The 12,239-nt window shown below is 34.9% G+C and overlaps 1 protein-coding gene across 6 annotated transcripts in view; it reads right to left on the bottom strand.

Annotated features, from left to right (window-relative positions):
- RYR2 (ryanodine receptor 2) overlaps nucleotides 1-12,239 on the bottom strand; it is a 385,403-nt gene that overhangs the window by 205,954 nt on the left and 167,210 nt on the right. For all 6 annotated transcript variants that reach the window (XM_071432561.1, XM_071432585.1, XM_071432571.1 and 3 more), the window contains 2 exons: nucleotides 8,415-8,514; nucleotides 4,918-5,014 (listed from right to left, as the gene is read on the bottom strand). In XM_071432561.1, coding sequence (XP_071288662.1) covers nucleotides 4,918-5,014; nucleotides 8,415-8,514 — 197 coding nt within the window. The remainder of the gene's footprint in view (nucleotides 1-4,917; nucleotides 5,015-8,414; nucleotides 8,515-12,239) is intronic.

The raw sequence follows: 12,239 nt of genomic DNA, 5'->3' as shown, positions 1-12,239 counted from the left end.
ATCCCTGAGACTAAGTGTTCAATGTAATTTACAAAAGCCTTAACATATTTTTCACCCAAACAAAGTCTCAAAGGTAGGAATGGTAAAACTGCTTCTGAAATTGGGCTACATTTATCCCTTCCTCCATGAAGGCCTAGTCTGAATGGATGGTTTGAGAAACTGGAGTCTGCTCCAGCCCAAATGATACTTTGAAAAGCCAGGAGCGCTTTTCTCTCTGTCACAGGTAATTTCTGTCCATAATAAAATATTTCTGAAGGGTCCAAATTGCACTGCAATCATCACTTTAAAGCACATATTGCAAATCAAAATGCAATTTAATTGCAGAGGAAACCCTCATAGTTCCTTTCTAGACTGGGAACTATGACTATAAGAGCCCTACTTTTGTGAAGTATTTAAGTTCTAAAAGAATATGAAAGATGGTGGTATAATCAAGAGCAAGCTCCACAACCCAATCAAAAAATAAAAACCCACCACATCATTTTTATTACATAGTTCTACTTCTACCTGCCATAAGCTTTTTTGGGGACATCTATGAAAAAAAAAACCACAGAAAACCAACCAACCAACCAACCACCAAAAGAAACAAACAAACAACAAAAATAACCCCAACTCAACTACAAAACATATCCCCCCAACACAAGAAAGCAATCCAAAACTCTACAGTCATGTCTGTATTTAAAACCAGCTTACATTTCTACAGGAAACTAAAAATAATACACATAATACGACCATGTCAACAGTGTAAAACAATTTCACTTAATTGAACTGCAGAAAGAAAGGGGGGGAGGGAACTGCTGACTGATTAAATTGTGATAAACTTATTATGAATATTTTTAGTATTTTTTTCAGAGATTGAGCCAATGGAAAGCAACTTCACAGAAGCACTTTAATATATACATGCTCTAAATAACAACTCTCATCATAATTAAAATAAATATATTCATTCCTTTGATATTATAAATTCAAAATGAAGGCTTGACATTATAATTACCAAACAGGTTTAAAAAAGAAAAAAATAAAGTCAGAATTTTAACAGGAAAATATGTCAAAGGAAAGCAAAGACCATTTCAAGGTACCTGTAATACAAAAAGTGATTTAAATCTTCTGCTGGATAATCATATATGACCCTCCAACCAAAATAAAGGTAGTATTAAAAATTAACAATTTCTCCTCTATAAAACTGGAGGGAGGTGGAAAAGAAGACTATACAATCCTTTATTTAAATTTAAAAACCATTCATAAATCAAGGAACTGTGGTGGGTTTGCCTCATTCCTACTGACAAACTGCTTATATCAGCTCCTATGATGGGATCTACATCACAAACCACACAGACAGAGACTAAAGGAAAAGGAGTCAAGATAAATATGGATTCCCAGCTACTGTGCTGCTGCAGAAGTTTCCCCTGGCTTTGAAGATAGATGGAAATCAAAGTAATCACCTTAACAACACCAAACTGATAATATAAGGCCTTCTCTGGTCTGTCTATAACTGTATCTTATTTTTTACTCTACCTGGAAATGCTTCTGAAATTTCACTTTAAGAGCTACTCTGCAAAACTTGGTCTAGATTGCTAGACATAACTGAGACACTTTGAAGAATAAAAACACAGTTTAAGGATTCTGTGCATAAGGTTTAAACCAGCTGCCTTAAAACAGCAACATACCTAACTAGAATATGCAGCAAATTGTATTTAATTCAGGGAAAATGCATGTACTTGATCTTTTGTCTGTTCCTTTTTTTGTTCTTTGGCTGGGCCAGTGAGTGAAGACTACCAGGGTGTATTTCACCCTGCCTGTGGCATTTTTAAAATAATACCACTGTATTCCTCTACTGTAATATCAAGTAAACCATCATATTATTACAAACTTTTTCATTTGTACTGCTTCCAATTAGAATGTTCTTTAATTACAAAGCAAACTTAATCTAGCAACTTCACAGAGCTTCTACTTAAACCTGCATCCTAAGGGAAAGTTAGGTTTCTGACTTGACAGCAAAGTCCCTCTTCCACAATATGAGTCCACCCCACCTTATAAGGATCCCTGTACCACAATCTAAGGCCACATGGAGGGACACACAAGCTCAACAATTAAGCAAGGAAACACAGCACAGACTCAGAAAAAAAATTGAGATGCAGAAAATTATTTTATAAGCTTTTTATGTGACTCCTTCTGCCACTGTAGTAGGCCTCTTCCAGTGTAGATTTGGATGATCTTGACTCAGAGGAAGCTTTGTTAGGTACTGTAATCATGAAGACAGTGCCTGCACTGTCACTGCTTCATAGGCCTCCACTGTGCCAAGTGAGAGTATCAACTCTCATATGTACAAAAGCATAAACATCTTGAAAATGCATGCTTTAATTTCAACTCCTGGTACTCATTGAAGCACTTTTATACTTGAAACTTTTGCAATTGTATCAATGTTCTAAGACTAGAGTAAAACTATAGTTATTTTTGGACACTGCCTAGGAGGATACTTCATGTCTAAACTATTTATTTATTCCCTGAAATAGATACCAGGTGACATTATAGAATAAAACTGTTATTTTAGGATTGTCTGATCTTTTATCTATTTGAAAAGGCATAAAGAGGAAGTCTCTGCAGAAAAATAAAAATGAGATAGAGGAATTAGTGAGTCATAACAGGGATGGTACTTCCCGTGCTCCTTTATGCTGTTATTCTGCAGAGCAGACCTGCTCTTCAGGTGTATGCTGGAGCAAAACAAACCAAACAAAATCACAATCTGTCTTCAATCAGACTACTTCAAGAGGCAATGACAGGATGATATGAAACTATTGTACTTCAAACATATCACACATCATTTTATGCCTCATGTGCAAATGTTACAGAACTGAAACTCAAATTAAAGAAAAATAATTTGTCTTAAAATTTCCTACCTGCCGAAATTACACATATATTTACACATAATTCTGCCAGACGTTGAATCACAACCATCAAAATGATGTATGCATACATAATCAAAACTGAAAGGAGCCACAATTTATTTTGAATAGGCAACAGTATTAATTAGAGATAGAAGTAGAGATGTTTTAAGCAATAGCTAAAATTAATAATAATTCAAGAGGAGAAAACATGGGTCATCGAGTGATTATAACTAACTCCATATAATTAAAAGTAAACATAGATTATATTCTAGGTTTATTAGTAAAAAATACTTTTAAATACGTCAGAAAAATAGAAAAATTAAAGAAATGAGACTACGGAAAACAAACTTATTTTTTATTTTGCTTGTTTATCAAAGAAAGTTCCTGAAAAACAGTACATTTCAGAAGATCAAATCTGTTTTTAAGAAGCACATAGAAGCAATGTTTCTCAGTATTGCTATGAGGAAAAATAAAGGCAAAGACCTACATCCTATTTGTTGCCTAGTAGCTCTGCTTCTTTTGGGGTTTTAGACAGATACGGGAAAGGCATAAAGAAATAGAGAACACCGCAGACACCGCAGAAAGAAATACAATTTTCTAATTTGTTTACAGGCACTGCTCTGCAGATTAAGAATTTAACCATATTCTTCCCATGCTATAGGACAGAAAAATGCACCATGTGAATGCACAAGTAGAACAAATCAATTTTTTTCTTAATTTGCAACTTCACACTCCATTATTGTGTTTTACATATGATGTTAGGCTTGTTGAAAAGAGACAGATTTTTAGTGTGTTCTTAAGCACTGAAGTTCATTACTGAAGTGTTTGATCACCCCATAAATCTGAAGTTACACTGCAACTACATTTTTTAAAGGAATTTTGCAGGATTTAGACTGATGTAAGAGCAAACACTATAGCATCCTATTAATTTATCACCTTAAGTTTTCCTGTTTCAGGCTGAGGATAATAATAGCAGTGATCAAGGGGTAATGATTCTCACATGATAACTAAAATTAAAACCTGAACAGATCACATTTTAAGTATCAGCATTACAAACTATCTTATGCATTCAAAAACTATTCCCTTGTCTGAAGTAAGAAATATCCATGAAGTGTCGGTCACCAGCTCTATAAGAAAACTCTGAGATAACTTCTTTTCTCATTAACATCTAAAAATTCATAAAAGAATTTTGTGATGAGAGCTTCCAGAATCTTGTCCTTATCTTTAAAAATGAGAATAAATAAAATAAAAAACACATTTCTATTTGCAAACCAAGAAAACTCATTTTGATGAGTATGTTAATGAATAGCACTTCCCTTGTAATGGAAATGAAGCTACCTAATATGCTGCATTAAGCAAACTATTCTAAAATAACATTTAGTAACATTTAGCAACATTTAGCCTGAAGGTACAAATAAATTATACCACACTGCCCTACTGGAAAGTTTAGGGCATATGTTATTAGAGCAAATAAAGAGGACTGGTGCAATCACTCCACTGAGACATGCCACTCACTGAGTCAGTCTTCTCACTATTTTGATTTCTTAGTTAACAGAGAGAGACACAGACCAGGTTGTCATCACTACTTCCACTCTAGGATTCCTTGAGTCAAGAAAATAACCATAAATCTAATTCTAGACTGCCATGACAGGTAGACCTGAGATTAATCCCAGATTAATTGCTTTGAAAGATTGGGCAGTATTCTTACATACCCTGTCCTGGGGAATTTTTTGTAATTACAGAAAAAAACAGTAATTAAAAACCCAACATATTTAATTCACAGCGCTTTTAAATCAGGAAAAGGGACAATAAATTATCAAAAAATCACTATTCCTTTTACATCTGGTAAGTGAAGTCAGACTTGAACAATATAGAAAAGAAAATACAAAAGGCTCATATCCAAAGTTTATCTCAACAATTCTTGTTCTTATGAGTAATAAATATCATCACAACATCTCTCAAGCATCTTTACTATGACTGACACTTAATTCAGTAAGATTCATTACTATGATTCTGTTATAAGCTGGAAACTTACCTTCTTTGTTCTTCTCCGTGTTCACCCGAAGGCACTGTCAAACATTCATCCATGTGACCGTGCAATAATCTCAGAACATCCCCTCCTATCAGGTATCCTTGAATAAAGGGAGAAAATCGAGTTCATTTCTCTAAACACAGTAACATGTGCAACTATAGTTCAATCTGTAATAAATACTATCAGGTTGATTTCAGTTTTTTCTGTTTGAAATTTTATATTATTTTTTTAAAAAAGAGCCAGAAGGGGAAGGTATCTCATACTCTGTGAAGCCAGTTACATTAGAACACAGAACATTGCCAAGTGAAAAAAGCTCCAAGTCAGCAGCTTGGGAAGGATGGATCAGGATAAAGAGAAGCCACAAGCAGGGAATCCTACAAAGTTACCACAACTCAGAAAAAGACTGAGCCAACCAAAACAAGGAATCAAGTACTCCTCTCCCAGATTACAACAGTAAAAGTGGGAAACTCTTGCATCTTACCTACTCACTTTTCATTTTATTTAAGGTAAGAATTCTAGTTAAAATACAAAATCAAAGACTTATTTAGTTAGTTCATTATTTTTAAAGCACTTTTTGGAGTATTTGGAAGTTCTCTGTGAGAAAAATTTCTGGAAAGATCCACTCCAAACTCTACTTGACAGAAAGTTCAAAACCAATAATCATGATTTATTTGGATGCCAAAGGGAAACTCCTATATTGCAAATACTTCCACTGCATGTGGAGGTTCACAGCCAAGCACTTTGCTTTACAGTCTACAGGTGTGTGTGTTCACAAATTAAGGCATAGACCATTCACACAGCATCATCACAATATTTGAAGTCCCAGGACTTAGCAGCCAGAAGCTGAAAATATGGCCATAATTTGAATCAGTAAAGACGTTAACAAAATAGATCTTTTTTCATCAGTCTTTTTGCATTAGAGATGTGACATTAAAAAGAAATATAATTTTATATTATCCTACAATTATTGTATTATAATCAGCAACTGAAGAATCCTAAAACTTAGTAGGTTTTAAGCACAATTCCATGGTATTTTTTAGTCTGACAAGCTAAATGTAAACATTTCTTTGTTTCCTTCTCTTCTTGCTAAAAACAATTAATATCAAATTCTACATTTCAGGGGGATGTCATAACATAAATCCTTGGCTTTAGTGTTACAGCGACAAGATTTTTAAAAAGTTATACCTGGAATTATATTTTGAAGCAATGTCTACACTAACAAGTAATGCTGTGAAGTAAGACAGATCTTTACGAGGAAATGGTGTTGAAGACCCTTCAGTCACACTGAACACCTTTCAAGAATTTATTTTGAAACTACATTACATCTTTTACCTGAGTATATCAGGTAATATTTGAGGATATAATTTTTAAACCTTTGAGATCAGTATAAAATTGGAATTTATGTGGCAAATTTTAGCACTGATTTTTTAAATTTATGATTTTGACACAGCAGGGTATTCCCAGGGAACTGTTGTTACATACATTGCTTTTTACATGGATCTGTGTCAATATAATTCTATAATTTAGGTTTTGTCTTTAAAGTGACCCCCATCTACTTCATCATACAGAATTAGCAGAATGACTTGATTTAACTCTAAAGCTCTCTTTTGATTGAAACAAGAAATTGACTTCTGCATAAGCCAATTTTACAGAAATGCATGTAAAACCAAATTATTTTCTTTGAACTACCTCCAATATCCTAGTTCATCTTACAGACTAATTATCCATTATTTTCACTTCAAAATAATTTCATTAAACTGAATAGTTTAATTTATTAATCTATTTTAATGGGAGTTTTTGATTAAGAGAGGATATTGCAGAGCAGTTATTCCTATACATTCATATTTTAGTTATCAATATGACAAAGCATTTTACAGATACTAACAGAAATAGGTTTATTTCCTTTTTCCTTCTTTTTGGGGTAATTTTCTCAGGCTTTGCTGCTGTTTTACAGAGGACATAGAGATAAGGCCTTAGTGTGAGATTCACTTTCCCTTCACAAGACTGTCTGGATTACAGGAACAGTTGCCACTTTTTCAAGAATAAGGCCTTAGCTGTAATCCTTTCTGACACTAGCCAGCTGAACTTCTCTAGAAAACATGCTTAGCTTAAAGATAATGTCTGTATCTGAGCAAAGTGAAAATGGAAAAAATAGCAACAAAGAGCAGGCACATACACAGATAAATGCACAGCTACAAAAACTGTATTACATAATTTTCTCATTATTTCCTGGGAGTATGAGTACACAATATGCCACTGTGTCATTGTGGACTTCTGCTTCTCAAAGAGACAGGCAGGTCTCAGTAGTGAAGTTCACCAGGCAGAGATGTGGCATAGCAGAAATCGTGGTCTCAGCACATGAACCTTGCTGGGATTATTAGCAAGAATAACACACCAGTGCTGCCAGCAGTGGGAGGACAAGGAGAATGGAATGAACAGGAAGGAGCAAAAGGAAAAGGTCTTCTCTTCTCATTAACAGAAAGGTTTTCTCCATAAAGTTTAGGATACTGCCAAGCAATGCACTATTATTTTTTAATAATGGTTTGTGCTATAAACCATGTCAGAGAATCTGTATGTGCAGAGTGATTCTCATATGTAAAAACCAAATGGCTATATAAAAAAGAGATGATGGCAATGGTCTCCCTAATATCTTAATTAGCAAAGTTGCAAGAACATTCCATAACTGAGTTTTAAAATATGCCAGATAAAAAGAATTGATGTGAAATTTCAGAGTATTGCCTCTTTAAAAAACAGTATCCAAAAATCACACAAAATGAAATGACCTGAAGCTTTAACCTTTAGATTCTATTACAACACCCACTCAAAACAGTTGGTCTGCAGGAAAGCAGAAATCATTAAGCTTTACATTGTGACAGACTTTTCAGAAAAATGTTGTTCTTGTCTGTGGAACCAGTATGGCATAAATTCAGGGATCCTTGTCCTTTCAATGTTAGAAATTACATTAAAATTCCTTCCTAATTCCTAAAGAAAATAAATAGTTCTGGAAAGCTGTTCTCTTTCTGTCTTTACCCTCCTCTTGTTTTTCTTCCAACCATATGTTACCCATAAAACTATTTCCCATATTCAGTCTTAGGATTTCACATCCTGCTTCCAAGCCTCTTGCCCATTTTTTACTCAGTCTCAGAAACATGTAGCCATGACTGCATACATCAGAATAATTTGAGATAATATATTAAACCAGGACCAAAAGCCATTTCAAAAAACATATTATGAATGTTATCATATCTTTAGCAAAATGAGATTAGAATGAGCTGTTTGGGATTCAGCAAAAATACATAGAAAACTATCAGTGTTACTTTCAGTATAACCTTCCCTCTGTTTTCAGAGAAATATTCAGGGAATATTTATTTATTTATTTAGCTATTGTATTCAATGTTTACATAGGACAAAACCACTCCAACACTTGGTGTAATAATTTTATTTTTTAAGTATTTAATTTACTATCAGTCTTTCAATAATACAAGTTGAGTCAATCTTACCTTGGGCAACTTCACTTCCTGAACTGATTGGTGCTACACTCCAGAGCGTCTGCTGGAAGGCTGCATCAACATGTAAGCTACCATTGCCATAAGAGAGATGCTAGAACCAGGAAAGAGGGAGGCTTTTATTTGAGGTTAGTTGAAAATCTCATTACAGTATACAAAAATAATACCAAACATTCTCTTGTTTCTTTCAAACATTAATTGTTCTCATTGGCTGTATAAGTAAATACAAAGATCGACCTGGGTACTCCTCAAGGGACATTAGAAGTAAAGCTAGAATAGTAAAGCATATTTGCCTCAAAAAACTACAGGAACAGTACAGAACAGAGTCAGCTGCTGGGCATTGTAGACTTAGTGAAGACTCTGAAGAACTAATTGTTAAATGCTGTGGGGTTCTTCCTCTAGTAATCTTCCTTCTACATACAACGGGAATTTCCATGAGGTTTGAATATTGGGATATCACCCTAATCTGCATTTCAAGTGTAACTCACCACTTGAATTTTTCTTGCAGGCCACTGGCTTCTAAAAGCTCCCATTAGGTCAAAGAAATTACATAAACTACTGATTTTGTAAGTCACTTAAGACAGTTCACAAAATACATTCTTGAACAAAGTTCTCAAGATCCAAGCAGAACTGAAACAAGTAAGGCTTGTAAGGCTCACCTCCTACCTATGCATTCAATGGGTGCTCTTTGGCTGCGTTACTCCCTACCTTCTGCCAACGTTGCAGATCTTTGCCATAAGTGCAACAGGTGCTGTCTTTTCTCAGAAATTCCGTGTGTGTGAATTCCTCTTAGTTCAGTGACATGGTCTCAAAGATTCTTATCTCAAAGTATCTTGTATTGCACCCGCGTTTGTCCCTCCCACACTATCAGCCACTTCTATTGTCAGTGCCAAACAACATAACCTTGTGGAGGATTATGGAACCAAGCATTCTGTGAATAAGCAGCTGTTTTGAATCACACTGCTTATATTACCAGGTACTAATTTTTCAAGTGCAGTAATATTTAGATGCTTTTATCAGAATTTTATTTTATACTACTGGAAAGTAACTCTGTTTATAGAGTAGTATTGGTCTCTGTTTCTAAATGTTGTGACCAACATTAACAAATTCTGGGTAAACTAGTTAATGATACAAAAGACAAAAATGTCGGTGGAAGTCAGAAGAGCATAGATTCTCATGACACGTGCAAAGTTCTGTCTTCCTGACTGCACACCTTCTGGCTGTACAGAAGTACAAGAAATAGCACATCAGCTCATTTAGAAGGGTGCCATAACAGCTAATGACCTACAAAGTAAGAGTTCTCACAAAAGCCATGCTTACACTGCACCAGTGCCACTCAGCACATCATGGAGAACATTACTGAACAAACAAGTTCTTTGCCTTTTATTCTTCACTTACTGCAGTTATATAACTTATAACATGGTTATAAGTTATATAACTGCAGCAGGCCATGATGGGAGATTAGGATCTGCAGCACAGATCCATTTCTATTTTTGCCCTGTGGGTCTTTATTTTGTTAGGGTTCTTCTAAGATCACCACATAGATCCAGTTAGTGGCAACAAGCAATTCAACCAAAGCAGGAATATTATTTTTAAGGAAAACACTTCATTCAGGATAGACAAAAGAGAAGGAGGAGAAGTCCTCTGTCATCTACAGCATCAATAGAGCACTTCTTCTAACTGTGTGCTCTGTACATATTAATTAACTTATTTTCACACATAGTAGTATCAATTGAATAAGTGTTACATTTTTATAGAGAGGACACTGAACAGAAAATACATTGCTGACATCTCTCTTCAGAGTATTTGTACTTTTTATCCATTTATTGGATTCCAGTTCCAACTCTAATTCAGATGTCTCAAGGTGAGTCACCAGTGAATTATAACTTTAAAAAATATAGTTCAAATGATACAACATATGACTTCCAAAGCAGAGTATATTCTGCAATTCCCTTCTTATCCTCACTTCCCTAGATTCCTTGCAGCATCCTTAAATTTACAATTGACAGCAGGGGTCCTACCATTTACAATTCCATAAACTGTGGTATTCTGGAACCATTCATAGAAAACGGCAAAAGGAAGCTTTTGCCATGTAGAAAAAATACATTGTTAAGGGATTTCCAAGAACTCAGTTATGTTAAATGTATTGAAAAAATCCCGAAATATTAGAGATGCCAGTATTTATCCTGGCATTGCCTAAGCTTTTACTGCTATACTCTAACTATCTCAATGTTGTTTTAAAGCAATCTGCTCTCTGTCGATAACTTACTGGAGTTTACCTGCTTTGTTTCGTACTTTCAGCACAATGAAGCTATCAAAATGAAACAAGTAACACGATGTCCAAGTCATGGACATAACACTCAGACTGGTGCTGAACAGCCTCCAAATGTGCTACACAGAGATTTGATTGCTGGCATATCCGTGCATCTGGCAGGAGTAGAAGGTTGCCATTGTTGATGAAGACCACATGCATAGCATGTCTTTGGGTATGTAGTAGCATTTGAAAAGCAGAAATATGTTGGGTTCAGGAATCTTGCTGTCCAGTCTAATCTTCATATGGGTCTTCCCCACCACAGGCAGGTTGTCTCAACCAAATAATATACTTTCTGCACTGGTCCAAATTCAAGCAAAGAGGTAGATTTATCTTCCCTGCTGATAGACTGATAATCTCCTAAACCAACATTTAACCCATAATAGGGTTTTCATCACTTTTCAGATTTAAATAATGGTATTTTATGAATATGGGTTAACACTACGGTCCACAGGCAGTTTAACTCAAGGATAAAGTTCAAGACCCATCTCTCAGAATACTGCAGGTTTCCCAACTGAATTTAATGACATATTGTAAACTCTATACTGCTCTGCAGCAAAGGAACATAATCATAACTCTGTCCCTGGGTCTTCAAAATGAACACAGTGATTTTAAGCTCACTGAAGAGCTTGAGAATCAGATGGTAATTTCTACAAGAACCCTCCAGCAATGATTGCTGCAGCATAGCTGCACTTACAAGAGCTCTGAATAACTAGAGCTTTTAAATTTCACAGTCTGCAAGAAAGTTTCTCTTCTCCAAAACATGCACGTGTGAAAAGACAAAAATATAAAGAATGGAAAACTTGTTGCTTCAGGCTTCCTCTTGGCTAAGGTGTGCCAATATTGATAGTTCATCTAGCAGTATTAGCTGCAGTTTGATAACTCTGCCTTCAATCTCAGGCCATTTGAAATAGCAAGAATAGCTAAAACATCATTTACTGGTAGATTTTGAAAACTATGTATAAAGCATTGCATTTCTCAGAATGCTTAAGTACTGCACAACCACAGCATCAACCACACTCCTTCAGATTTCTTAGTACCAGCTGGTGCAGAGATAGATGGAAGCTATTTCCTTTCCTGTACACAGACACTCTGACAGCTCTTGATTCCTGACTTAAAATTACTACACTGATCCCAACAGAAAAGAAGTTTCAAACTATTTAGGCACCTATCCTCAATTGACCCAAGAACCTCTGAGATGTTCCAAGTCTTGGACAGACACCATTCCCACAACAGGTGCACAAGAATCTACTTGTATCTATAACTAAAGAAAAACAAAAAAGTAACAAAACAAACTATATTCCTTTACATTTTTAATTTTTTTTTCTTTTTTTAATTAGGAAAGAGAAAAAAATTGCATCAAAAACCTGATGAATTAGCAAACTTCAGTAAAAATTCAGAGGTTTAACTAAATACAGTCTCTAGAAACAAAAACACTTTTTAACTTCCTACTTATGATATGTCATTTCTATTAAAATTTATTACCTGAGTAATTTAAAAATTATTCT

Source organism: Agelaius tricolor, unplaced genomic scaffold (assembly GCF_023055355.1).
Source record: "Agelaius tricolor isolate 1412-34295 unplaced genomic scaffold, bAgeTri1.0.p SCAF_1, whole genome shotgun sequence".
NCBI lineage: Eukaryota > Metazoa > Chordata > Aves > Passeriformes > Icteridae > Agelaius > Agelaius tricolor.
Note: the sequence above shows the minus strand (reverse complement) of the source record. Positions and strands in the feature narration are given on the sequence as shown.